Raw genomic sequence first — 13,997 nt, 5'->3', positions numbered from 1 at the left:
TGCCCTGCAAGGCCCTAGGCACAGACCCGCTGGGCTAGCCCAGGCCTGAGACCCACGGAGCCGACACAGAGTGCTGTGCTGAATGCCTAGATTTGTAGTAATTTGTTGTGGCAAATGGGAAGCTAACACCAGCCACTTGGTGGACACGAGCTAATGGGAACCCCCTCAAGTTAGACAGGAAGCCTGCGGGGCCCTGCTGTGTATCCACATTTGCATCCCGTCTGCTCAGCTTCAGCACATCCCATTTAATCACCCAACACGGGCTGTGATGGACCGTTTCGAAGAAATGCTCCCTGTGAACCAGCCTGACAGCTACCATTGAGCAGATACTGTGTGCCCTTCTCCCCTAAACTCCCGTTAAACTCTGACTGTGCTTCACATCTTCACTCTCCACAGGCGTTTAGTGACTGGGTTTTTTTGGTATTGGCATAGTGCCATGGGATGTAGATGTCTTTCCTCATGTGGAGGAACTCTGTGATGGGCAATGCCAGGCTTGCAGTAAAGACCATGGCTGTGAGTGTTAGCTGTCCATGTGGGCAACTGTTCCAAACTACCAGGTGGCCAGGCAAACATTTCCTGCAACAGAAGATGGGCGATGGGTGTCTTGTTGCCCACTGCATCTAGAGGACCTGTAAACTCGCATTGTCTTTATCCCACTTTCAGCATCTTAATCCTTTCCACATGAGGGTAGCTCCTCAGTCCGTCGGAAAAGCACAGACTGGACTGAAAATCAACATACTGTTCCAGAAATGAGGACCATAACAGATCCCAAAGATGGGGTGATTTATACCCACACAAGCCATTCTTTTTTCCTTTAAGAGAACAATGCTCACAATATTTGAAGTTCAAAAAGCAGGCTCTGAAACAGTTGTACAAGGTGACTGTAATTTTATAAATCAGCACTTTATGCACATCACACACAGAAAAATCATTCAAAAGGACGACCTGGAAAATGCCAGTCCAGGTGCCCACAGTGGCTAAGGGTGGGTCAAGGACTCTACATGACTCTCATTTTTACCTGGGAATCTTTGCCATTCCCAAATTTCCCACAATGTATATACGTTGACTTGGCAATCATTAAAATTTTTTGTTTTTCATTTTGTTTTGGTTTTAGAGTGGAAGTTTACAATTCTGGTTATACTTAGGTTTCTATTAATCTTGTCCAAAATGCATCACAGAGAAAGCATTGTTATATTTTACTTAAAGGACCACAGTTCCATGATAGTTCAAAGTGAAATTCAAACACTTTGCTGCTTCTCCGTGGGGGCTGTGATGCAGGCCCCTCCCCAGGGCAGCGCTGTGGCTAATGCAACTCCAGTTTGAATTTCATGTTTCTTGGAACCAGACAAAGTGATTTTCAAGCTCATATTTAAAAATAAATGTGTAGGAATTGTCTAAAGTAAATGAAAAATGGAAAAAAAATTTAGACAGAGGTTTTCCTGCCAGATATTAAAATATAGTAGCTAAATAAGGTTCTATAATTTAAAGAGATGGTGCAGCTCCAGGACACAGACCCATGGGACAAGAGAGGTGAGCATCCAGATACAGACCTGGGCCTGTTTTCAGGGAAACACAGCGAGCCAGAAAAGGGCCTTTCAGTATGAGGGCAAAGGAGCATTATTTAATACATGAGGTGAAAAACCAATAGCTACTTTGTTGGGATAAAATAACCTTAGCTCCTCTGTTACTAAATACAAAAATAAATGCCATCTGGCCTGAAAAGTCAAAATGTAAAGGTAACAAATAAAAAATAGGACTATATTAACAAAGACTATTGGAGGATATTTGTATAATCTTAGAATAAAGAAGACTTTTTAAAGCAAGACAAAAGGAAATGTTTACAAATTTGGCTTCAGAAAAGTTCACAACCTCTACACCGTGAAAGATCCCATATGGTTCCTAATATGCAAAGAGCTGTTACGTTTGATAATACAAATAACCCAACTGTTGAACGTTAATTCACTAAAGAAAAATTGTAAAATGGTCAAAACATGAAAAAATGTTCAGTCTTAATTGTAGTAAGGAAATGCATATTAAAATATTATATATTTTCTTTGAATAAAACTAAGCATACTGTTAGTATCTCATGCTGAAAAGAGCGACAGGGTTGAATGAAGTGTGAACTGCTCCACCCTTTTGGGAAAGTCATCAGAAAGAGTCTGTGAAGATTGAAAATGCGCGTGCCCTTCGACTCTTAGACGGCCTCCAAAACAAAATGACCTGCACTGCACAACACTGGCTCAAAGACGCTTCTTGAAACCCTGTTTGTGAAGCCAACACTCGCCCTGTTGGGTGGGGCTATGGGGTCAAGGCACCCCCAGTGCTCCCATTTACTTAGCACCTTGACTCAGGAACGGGTTGGACTCTCAGGACTTACAATTTCTATGAACACTATTAGAGATCATAAGAAATACATTCAGACTCACAACTACACACGTGTTCATGGAGAGATGTAGAAATAAATAAGCGGGTCTTATTCTTGTGCGTTAGTTTAGATGTTAGTTATGAAAAAGGGAGTGAAGAATGTAGTTTCTGCAAGTAAGACAAGCACATCGAGATAGATAATTTGGTATAATTTAACAACATTAAACAAAACTATTTTATCTTCCACTGCGTCATCCCATGATTTCAAAATGTCTCATCATAGGTGAATTATTTTCCAAAGTCATTTGAGTTAAGAAAAGAATATAGCTATTCTTCAGAGTGACCAAGCTACTGCAGGAAGCTTGCAACTTACCCCTCTGCAGATGAGCCGAGGGCGCTGTCTCCTTGCTGTGGGGTAAATGAAAATTCGTCACATGAAAAAAGTTGTTGACATGCAGCTGATTCTTACATAAAAGTCACGTCTATTATTCGTGGGTTTTGAGAAATGCTACCTGGAGTTCTCTTGGATCCTGAGTTCAGATCTCAGAACCACTTACACGTGCACGCGTTTTCATTTCTCTCTGGTGAGAAACTGGGAGTGGGATTCTGGTCATATATTAGACACTTATCTTTTAAAGAAATGCCAAACTGCTTTCCAATGTGGTGGCACTTTACACCCTCATTTAACTCCCACTAGCAAAAAACGCAGGAGAGTTGCAATTTCTCTACAACTTCACCAACCCTCGGTGGTGTCTGTCTTTTTGATGACAGGCATTCTCCTGGGTGTGTGGTAGTATCTGACTGTGGTTTTAATTTGCAGCTGCCTGATGTAGAATGATGTGGAGCCTGTTTTTCCATGTGCTTATGTGGCATCCACATATCTATACATCCACCTTGGTAAGGAGTTTGTTCAAATCTTTTGCCCACTTTTTATATGTATGTATGTATTTTTATTTATTTTTGTAGAGATGACCAGGCTGGCCTTGAACTCCTGGCCTCAAGCAATCCTCCTGCTTGGCCTCCCAAAGCACTGAGATTATAGGTGCTTCCCATTGTGCCCAGCCCTCTTGCCCATTTGAAAAACTGGGTTTTCTGTTTGTTTTTTATGTTGTTTGTTTGTTGGATTTTTACAATTGCACTTTGAAAGCTCTTTGTGTCTTTGTGTATTCCAGACATCAGTCTAAGACCTGAAAATATTTTGCCTGTGATTTGCACAGGAACGGACACCTTGCTTTATTGTGCTTTGCTTTACTGCACTTCACAGACACTGTGTTTTTTTAAAAATTGAGGGTTTGTGGCAACCCTGGTCAAGCAAGTCTGTCGGCATCATTTTCCCCGCAGCATGTGCTCACTTCGAGCGTCTGTGTAAGCAGCTTTTAGCAATAAAGCATTTTAATTCAGATACATAGTTTTTAGACATAATGCTGTTGCACACATGTCATGTAAACATAAGTTTTATAAGCACTGGGAAACCAGAAATTCATGTGACTTGTTTTACTGAGATGTTCACTTTATTGTGGCTTTCTAAAACCAAACCTGCAATATCTCTCATGTGTGCCTGTATTTTTATTTACTTAATGGTGACTTTTGAAGAGCAAATATTTTCAATTTTGGTAAAGTCCAAACTATGATTTTTTTTCTTTAATAGGCAGTGATTTTGGTGTCAGATCAAAGAAAAGCTTTGTCTCACTAAAGATCACAGAGATTTCATCCTATGCTTGTTTCTCGAAGTGTTCTATGTTCAGCTTTCAAGTTTAGGTGTCAGATGGATTTGGGGCTAATTTTTCTGTGGGAAATGAAGTGATCCCGGGTAATCTTTGTACAGGCATGAATAACTCAATCATTCTTTTTTCTTTTCCATGTGGATATCCAATTGTTCTAGTACCACTTGTTGAACTATAATTTCTCCCCATTTAATGATTTTAGTACCGTTAAAGTCAATTGATCATAAATGAAAGCTTTAACTTTGGACCTTTCTTCTGGTCCATTTCTCTGTATCTGTCTCTGTTGGCACCCACTGTTTTTATTACTGTAGCTTTATGTCTCTCTCTATGTCAGCGCCACACCATCTTTAGTGCTACAGCTTTATAGTAAAATTTAAAGTCAGCTTTATAGTAAAATTTAAAGTCTGGTTGTGTAAGTTCTCCAATTTTATTTTTTCTCAAAATCATTTTGGCTAGTACAGTAGTCTAGGTCTTTTGAATTTGCATATACATTTTAGGACTACCTTGTCATTTCTGCTAAAACAGAAGCCTGCTGGGGTTCAGCAGAGATTGTGGTAAATCTGTAGATCAGTTTTGGGGAAAATTGCTCTTTTAATAGTATTTTTTTCCAATCTATGAATGCTGTATACCCTTTCACTTAATAGAGCGTCTCTGACTTCTCTCAGTCATGGTGTGTAGCTTTCAGTGTACACATTTGCACAAGGTTTGTTAATTTTTTTTTTATTAGACTGTGAAAGGAAGTTTTAAAAATATAACCCGGATTTTTCATTGCTGGTGGATAGAGATGTGCAAGTGTGTATTTTAATATGTGCCCCACATCCTTGTTAAGCGATTTTATTATCTTAACTAGGTCTTAAAACATACTTTTTAGGTTTCATTGCCTGCAAATAAACACAGTTATACTTTGTATTCTGTGTGCCTTCATTTCCCCTGCTGCACTGGGCTGGCCAGAACGTTCCTGCGACATCAGAAGTAGGAGCAAGGGGCATCATCACCTGTGCCCAGCCTCCAAGAGAGGGTCACCAGCCTTTCACCAGGAAATGTCATGTCAGGTACACAGGGTGCTTTCCTATCATTCCTAGGTCACTGAGATTTGTTAAAAATCATGAATGGGAACTTGCTGTTAACAAATCCTTTTCTGCATTGATTGGCATGATTGCATGGTTACTGTTCTCTATCGGACTAACGTGCTAAACAGTAGTAATTGATTTCTAGGCCTTAAGCCACTGCTTACCCCTGGAGTGATACCACTTGGCCACAGTGCACAGTTCAGCCCCGTGCTGCTCGATTTGGTTTGCCAAGGTCTTATCAGTGATCTTTGCCTGTGTTTCCTGAATGTATTGGCTTATGAATATCTGGCTTTGGTGTCAGGTTGACAGTGGCATTGCTGAATGAGTTGGGAAGTGCTGCTTCCTTCTGTGTTCTCAGAGAGTCTGTGTGTAGGTGGTATTTTTTCTTAAAATCTTTGCTGGAATTCATGCATGAAGACTACAGGGCCTGGGATTTTTCTTCACTAGGAGATTTTAAATTAGTAGTTCAGTCTCTTGGCTGTTCTATGTCTATTTGGACTTTCTATGTCTTCTTGAGTTAGTTATAATAATTCATGTCACTTAACTGGAAAGGGAAATAACTTCCTTAAGGTAAAAAGCATGTTTCAGGCCAGGTACAGCAGCTCATGCCTGTAATCCCAGCACTTTCGGAGGCCAAGTCAGGTGGATCATCTGAGGCCAGAAGTTTGAGAACAGCCTGACATGTCAAAACCATGTCTCTACTAAAAATACAAAAATTAGCTGGGCGTAGTGGCATACATCTGCGATCCCAGCTACTTGGGAGGCTGACGCAGGCAAACTTTTTGAACCCAGGAGGTGGAGGCTGCAGTGAGCCGAGATTTCACCACTTCACTCCACCCTGGGCAACAGAGCGAGACTCTTGTCTCAAAAAAAAAAAAGATGCAAAAAGCACATTTCAACTTTGGAAGATGTATAATGCAGTACAGAAATGTCCAGGAGACTCAGTTCCTTTCCTATCTTTGCACTAGGAAGTCACTGGTGCATGACTGGTGTTTATGTTCACAAAGACACATAGACACACCCATGCACAGAGCCTCACACACCGACACACACTCACAGCAGAGTCCACAGGCTGCATCAGCCCTGAAGTAAAGGAGTGTGGCTGAGAGGTCCCAACCACAGAGTGACCTTAGACATTGTCCCAGGCCTCGAGAAATGGAGCAGAGAGACAGGTGGTACCTGGAGAAATCCTTCCTCCATTTGCACGTGTGGATCTTTCCTCGCTGCTTGATGTTTTGAACTCTCTTCTTTGCAGGTCTCATTGAGATACTCAAAGGTTGTCATCTTCTTGGCCTCTGGAAAGGGAAAAGCAGGAACAGGACAAGTTACCAGCCCTGCAGCTTTGCACGGCGCCCACAGGACAGCTCAGCAGGGCGGCCAGCACCACTGACCAGGCCCCTGCGCAGGAAGCGCTGCTCCGCCCACCACGCAGGCCCTGTGAGGCCAGGATGGGTGCAGGTGCCTTGTGGGCCCAGGTCTGCAGCTAGCTGATGGTCAGCAGGAAGGGTCTGCAGCTGTGACCTGGGGACCGGTGCTGATCCACGCCCCTCCGCCTGCCAAGGCCTCACTGAGCTGCATTGTTAGTGGTGTCAGAGGAGAAGCTGCCTCTCACAGACCTGGGTCCCCCGTACCACGCAGCCTGAGAGGTTGCCCCAGATCCCCTGGGATCGCTGGCAGGGGTGAGAGGCCAGCTCAGGAGGGGCTGCTCTGTCTGAGGGTCCAGGTGGCCTGTGGGGTTCCTCACATCTGGACACTGGGTGGGGCGCACCTTGGGGGATGCACAGAGACCCCGAAGTCGGAGGACCACACAGTGCAGCGGCCACCCTGAGGTGCTGGCTAGCAGGTACTGGGACCACACACTCCTGAGGGTGCTCAGAGCCCCAGGCCCAGGAGGTGAACATGAGTGCTGTGAGTGCCACTCAGCACCGCCTCTGATGGGGCTGAGACAGGTCACCATCCCTGCAGCCCTGCACAGTGTGCTCAGGACAGCTCAGCAGGCCGGCCAGAGCCCCATCCACCTGGCCTGCCCTGCAGGCAGCAAAGCAGCCCAGGGAAGCAAAGCAAAACCTGAGACAGCCATTTATCTAAAAGAGCCGTCTTAAGAAACGTTAATAAAATGGGCTCTGCACCTATTTCAGCCACAGGCTTCCATGGAGGGGCCAAACTCTCCACGCTTCTTTACCTGAGCACCAACACCGTGAGAGCCCATGTCTTGTGACTATTTCTGGAGACTGGGACGGCCGCCCACAGAGGCCTATTTGCAGTGAGGAGCATCTGGCGGTGGGCGCCCTGTGGAGCTGCCTGCGGCCAGCCCAGCCCTCACAGGATGCCACAGCCTCTCCAGTGCTGTGAGGTGGAGAAGCTCCTGGCCGTCCTGGAGTCACTGCCCAGGGAGGCTCTGGGTCACGGGGGCGGGGACAGGCCTGGGCGTCATGCTTCCAGGAATCCTGCCTCCCACCCACAGCAGCCACCTGCCTGTCCTTTCATGTTTCTGCCACACCTGTTCTGAGCTTTGTGTTCAAGGAGCCCGTTGCAAGTGCAGTGCCTGGCTCAGAGGACAGACCAGGCCACCCCTCCCAGCCCCGCATGGCTTCAGGCCCACTGTGCTTCCCTGCTCCTCTGCCGCCTGAGGCAAGGGCCAGCTTCTCCACAGCACAAGGGCCATCCACACTTGTTTGTGTCTCATTCTTCATCCTCTCCCCTCAGTGTGCAGGTGACCATGCCTCACCCAAAGAAGCCTGCAGCCCCCCACGTGCTCAGCACACAGTGGGTATTGACTATTTTAACCAGGGGGAAACATTTTGTACACAAAGTTGGAAAAAAATGACAAGTGCAGACTTTGTATTACTGGGCAGTTTGAGCATCCGTTAATCTGCAGCACATGTGGATAAGACCATGTGGCCTCGGCCCAACCTCAGCTGATTCTCCTGTTGTGGGGGGACTCACCCTGACTCTAAGCATCTGAGGGTGAGAGATTTCCTGATAAGGAGAGATGATGAATTCTGGGTGGAGTGAAACTCCAGAAAAGACTTCATAGGTGGTAAACCCAAAAATACTTAAATATAAGAGAGATTGCTAGATAATTCAAGAAAGTACTTTTAAAAATATTCCTGATTCTAAGAGGGGTGGAGAGTTTTGAAGGAGGCCCAAATGACTTCTCACTCTTAAGGGTTTCAGCTTCAGGAACAGGCAGCCTGTAACATTCTACAAGGCAGATGCGCGACTCCGTGAAGTTACATCTGAGGCTTTAGTTCCATTCCATTCAGTAAACATATCCTAAGCACCTACTCTATACAGGCACTGGCCTTGACATCCAAAATTAAAACTCTGAAAACACCACATTCAGCACTGTGTCCGTAGGATTTAATCTAGTGATTTTCATTGCACTTTCATTAAAAAAAATTCAACCCTCAGGCAAGACAACAGTGACTGTAAGATGTGCGTTAGAGGTGTGTGTTTTAAAACATTCCCAGGGTTGTGTGGGGACAGTGGTTTGTAGGGTAACCTGTGGTTATGAACAAGGAGGCTCTTGGTGGGGTGTGTTCATTCTGAGCTGGTCGTTCTCGCCACAACTGCAGGCAGGGGCTGCTCTGGAGATGGAGATGAGCCCAGAGCCTGACCCACCCGACTCCCTCTGCCCTGACCAGGGGTTGGCCAAGCTGTCGGGAGCAGGGCATTCTTGGGGGCTGGCCTGGACACACTCTGCTGCCCACGTCCACAGAAACCCCCTGAGAGGCCACAGCCTCGGGGCCACCACTGCCTAGAGAACGGAAGACGCTTTGCAGCTGGCCCACCATGACCAATATGGCTGGTGCCAGGAGCAGGGAGGTGGTTGTTACTTCCAACAACAGGTTTCCTCGGGGCTGGGGAGTTTACCCTTCCTCGTTCAGCAACATGACTGACCGCCTACCGCTGTGCCCATGGTGAGACTCAGCAAGACCCCCAGCTCTTGCTTCAGTTGTTTGGTTAGTGGGTGACCTGCCTGTAATATTTTTCATTGTTAGAATTTCTACTGGTGCTTTTCTAAGTCCACCTGTTCTTATTTCATAATGTCCTGTTCTTGCCTAATAGATCCCATTCCACTGTCTCTGAACATTTTAAACTTGTTACTTCGAGCACCCAGCACCGCTCCTGCAGGTCTCGGAGTGACTTCAGCTCCTTGCTGGGCCTCCTGGGCCCTCATGGATTTAATTTCTTCCTGTGATTTGCCCTTTTGCCCATGATCTCATTTCTGGGAAAGGCTGACCCTGAACACATGCGCACACCGGGGGGCAAAGACTCTGGCCCCAGTCGTGGGGGGCTCAGGGTTAGGGACATACTCAAGTAGAGGTGTAAGATGAGTAGCTCTGACCACCCAGGCTTGGGGGGATCGGGGGCTTAGGGTAGGGGACATACTCAGGTAGATGTGGAAGATAAGCAGGTAGCCCAGGTGCACCAAGCCAAGAAGGTCCAGCAGGAGCACAAGCATCCCGATGATCACGACTATCAGGTTCTGCACCTGCACCGGGAACAGGGGGAGGAACGGGGGGAGGAACAGCAGCCACATGTTCGTATTCTTGACATCTGTGGAGACAAGTGAGAGACACTGTGTCCAGTACCTGCTGACGGGTGCCACATCAGGTGGACATCACAGACCAGATCTTGCTGGGGATGGGGCGGTGTGGGGACAGCCGGCGCGAGGGATGCCTCCCTGCCCAGGTGGACGCCTCCCTTACCTGAGTGCCCCATGGGCCCTGCTGCCTGGTTGGTTTTCATGATCCCTGCTTTATGGATCTGGGAGGTGAAGCTCCAACAGGGTCACTAAGTGCCAGGGCCCCAGCACCCACCCATCCCTTCCTAAGTACCGGGGTCACAGTGCCTGCCGGCTCTGCCGGGTCCCAGCACCCACTCCTTCCTCACTAAGTGCCAGGGTCACAGTGCCCATCCCTTCGTAAGTGCCAGGGTCCCAGCACCCATCCCTTCCTAAGTACCGGGGTCACAGTGCCTGCCAGCTCTGCTGGGTCCCAGCACCCACCCCTTCCTAAGTGCCGGGGTCACAGTGCCCACTCCTTCCTCACAAGTGCCGGGGTCACAGCACCCACCCCTTCCTAAGTGCCAGGGTCACAGTGCCCACCCCTTCCTCACTAAGTGCCGGGGTCACAGCGCCTGCTGGCTCTGCTGGGCCCCAGCACCCACTCCTTCCTCACTAAGTGCCGGGGTCACAGTGCCCACCCCTTCCTCACTAAGTGCCAGGGTCACAGCGCCTGCCAGTTCTGCCAGGCCCCAGCACCCATCCCTTCCTCATGGCCCACACTGTGTCCCTGGACCCTCTGCACCTTAAAACAGCTGCCTTCAAATAGAACAGGAAAGCCACAGCTCTCACCTGGGGTCATTTGTAAGATATGGTCCTCTGTGACACTGGGCTGCCAACACTCAAAACCACAACACTTCCAAAAATCAGGCGTAATGCAGAACGGCAGAGGGCCGGCCAAGTTAGAATGGCAGAGAGTTGGATTCAGCATGGATGTCTTTGGGTGACGGAGCCTCTCTGGAACTGGTGGCTTCGGGGGCCATCCTAGAAGGCAAACACCACACTTGGCCCCACGGGACCTCAGCTCAATGTGCCTGGGCTGGGCTGGACCCCATGCTGCCCCCCTTAGCCAGTGACATCATGATGAGTTCAGCCACGAGAACAAGGAGCTGCTTTGCTCAGGGCCCTGCTGGTTTTGAAGCCCTGCAGAATCATCTGGAACAGCAAACCCAGGAATTCGCTCAGGCCACAATCGATGAACTCACACGGAGACACTGGCACTGCCGTGTGGAAGCAGCATGTTCCAGGAGAGAAGCCAGCACACGCCATCTCGGCCACCTCTGCCCTGTCACTCTCTCCTGGCATCCCCCACAGTGAGAGCCCAGATAACATGGAGGCTGCTGGGGAAGGTGACTTGCTACAGGGGGAAGAAGAATGCAACAGGCATCATCCTGGGCTTGGGTCCGCTGAGGTCAGGGCCTCGCCAGGGTGGAGCTGGCTTTCAGAAAGAGCGTCAGAAGCGGCTGTGAGGCCCTGGAGGCATCAGTCACGCTTCGAAGTGGAAGGAGGAGCTTTAGGGCCTTCCACATGGAGCTGGCAAAGCTCATCCTTGAAAAAAATGTCACACTGTGTTGGCTTTGGAATGCTCTGGAACGAGGGGCAGGCAAGTCTTCCCTCTCTCGCCACCTGGGCCGTGTGCAGTGCGGGTGCAGACACACCTGGGGCTGAGACTGGCAGTCTTGACCTGCACCCGGAGGGGCTTCTCTGGCCCAGGTCCTCCTGGTCAGGGTCCCGGTGCTGCTGTGATAAATATATCAAGTGGTGGCAGGTGGGGGCAGGTTCTATAGCAGACTCTTGCGGTCTGAGGCAGGGCTCTGACGTCCAGCTGCAGGACAGGCGTGCTCGCTGCCTCTGCATTCCACAGCAGACTCTTGCAATCCGAGGCACGGCTCTGACATCCAGCTGCAGGACAGGTGGGCATGCTGCCTCCGCAGGGTCCAGGGAGGTCCTCCCATCTCTGCCAGCTCCTGTGGCTCCGGGCAACCCTGGGCTGTGGCTGTGTGACTCCACCCCTGCCTCCATCTTCACGGGGCCACCACCCCTCTGCGTCTCTCCTTTTTCTTATAAGCACACTCATGGCTGGATTTGGGCCCCCTGGGACATCCCAGCATGACCATCCCACCTCAGATCTTAAGTCACAGCCGCAGGCCCATTTCCCGAGGATGCTGGCATCACGGGATCCGGGTTAGGCGTGGACTCGCCTCTGGAGCCCACAGTCCTCACCGCCACGTCTCTCCAGTGGCTCAGTGCAGGCATCGGTTCCCGAGGCCCAGGCTCCGGGCCCACTTGGCCAAGAGCCTCAGCACCCCACAGCCTACAGCCCAGCACCCTCAGCGCTGCCTCCGCTCTCCCTCCCCATGGGCTGCTCCTGCAGGACGGGCACCCCCACCCTCCCACAGCTACATGGCCCCACGGGACAGTGTGACAGGTGCTATAGGGCTGACTGCAGAGGGCGGGGGCAGAGGTGGACCCCACTCTCTCTCGTCTGACTCGACCTGGCAGCATCCACAGAGCAGCATGGCCAGCGCCCTCCCTGAGCCTGTCTCCTGCGCGCTGGGGGTTGCTGGGCTATGTGGACACTGGGCTGCTGTCATCGGCCTGGGTCAGAGCCTGCCTGGGGCAAGAGGGGCCGACCACCCCAGACCCGATACTACCACCCGGGAAGATGGCTGGAGGCGAGGATGAGGGCCCCCGAGAGCAGCGGCCACGTACCTTCATACTTGGGGTCCGTGCGGAGCACCCCGGGGTTCACGCGGAGCACCCGGGGGTTCACGAGGTACTGGACGAGGACGTACAGCAGGATGGCAATCAGGCAGAGCGTGCCAGCTGTGGCCGAGGCCACAGTGCTGAAGAAGAACCTGCCGGGAGACACACAGGCAGGCACGGGGTGGGGATGCAGGAGCAGCGGGGGCGCGGAGGCAGGTGTGGGGGCACGGGGGCAGGGGGTGTGCACGGGGTGGGCGGGGGCGGGAGTGTGGGGCACAGGGGCAGGGGGCACGCAAGGGTAGGTGTGGGGCGTGCAGGGGCACAGGTGGCGTGTGGGACAGGTGGGGGAGGGGAGGCAGGGGCGGGGACACGCAGGGCATCTGGGGCAGGGGTGGGGGCGTGCAGGGCAGGTGGGGGGGTGCAGGGGCAGGGGTGGGGATGCACAAGGCATCTGGAGCCCGCAGGGTGGAGGTGACAGGTCAGCGTGGGCGTCCACTGAGAGAGAGCACCTGGCCACCACCCGACGCTGGCCTCAAACCCCACTCCCGACCGCACCTGGAAGCTCAGGCTGCTGTCTCTGTCCCATCTTGTGATGCCCCCCCAGGTCTCCAGGCCTCTCGCTGTAGAGGGGTGGCCGTGGGACATTCCCATCATCACACCGCCCGACAATTCAGGCAGCGCTTCTTGCAAATGTGATTGCATTTAATCCCCACAAGGAACAAGGAGGTTGTGAGGAGGGGGAAACAGCCCTTTTCATGAGTGGGGAAAGTGAGGTCAGAGATGCGGTGTGACTCGCCCAAGCCTACCAGCGGAGCATGAGGATCACACGGCATCTCCAGTGTCACAGCTCTGGGGCCTCTGCCCGCACCTCCCAACTCCACCTCATTCAGACAGGGCTCCCTTCCAGCCAAGGAGCACACGGGCTGGGTCCACTCAGGGGGCCCTGGGCATGGTCTGTGCTGGGGTCTCCATGGCACCATGCTAGGCAAAAGCACTGAAGCCAGGGAAGGGGAGAGCCGTGAGTGCCATGGCACCCAGGAGGGCCTGCAGGCTCAGGGACCTGGATCTCTGCACCCAAAGGGAACTCGGGCTGAGGAGGCCCTGGAGGAGCCCAGCCCCACCTCGGCTGCAGTCCCCCCTTCTCCAAAGGTCTCCTGCAAATCTGAGCCAAAAGCGATGTCTATGCTGTAGACGTGAGACCAAAACCACTCCCAGTCTCTGGTCTTTGCTCAAAAGATGCAGAGAATAATCCATCCAGAAAAACCAATTCTGGGCAGCAGTTCCTGGAACATACTTTGCCTAAACCATCTTCCATTGGTCTTTCCGCCATTATGATATTTTTAAAAAAGTATCCTTTAACCTCCTTTAATATTTTCCATTGTATTATGTTCACCGAAGCTTGTTTAAATCCCTTTTTCTATTTTCAACTGGAGGCCGGAGCATGAATGCCGCAGTCTTCCGAGGAGGCGGTGCGGGGACAGCTTCCTTCTGGGCGCTCCTCCCTCCAAGAGTCTTCTGGATAATCCAGGGGTGAGGGGTGACTCCAGGCTGAGGGGCTCCCTG

General features: G+C 50.7%; 1 protein-coding gene across 1 annotated transcript in view; it reads right to left on the bottom strand.

Annotated features, from left to right (window-relative positions):
* LOC129464662 (probable palmitoyltransferase ZDHHC11B) overlaps positions 1–13,997 on the bottom strand; it is a 63,388-nt gene that overhangs the window by 26,464 nt on the left and 22,927 nt on the right. The window contains 4 exon segments of the mRNA XM_063619625.1: positions 6,338–6,453; positions 9,554–9,721; positions 10,521–10,712; positions 12,441–12,586. Of these exon segments, the coding sequence (XP_063475695.1) occupies positions 6,338–6,453; positions 9,554–9,721; positions 10,521–10,712; positions 12,441–12,586 (622 nt within the window).

Source organism: Symphalangus syndactylus, chromosome 16, assembly GCF_028878055.3.
Source record: "Symphalangus syndactylus isolate Jambi chromosome 16, NHGRI_mSymSyn1-v2.1_pri, whole genome shotgun sequence".
NCBI classification, from domain to species: Eukaryota; Metazoa; Chordata; class Mammalia; order Primates; family Hylobatidae; genus Symphalangus; species Symphalangus syndactylus.
Note: the sequence above shows the minus strand (reverse complement) of the source record. Positions and strands in the feature narration are given on the sequence as shown.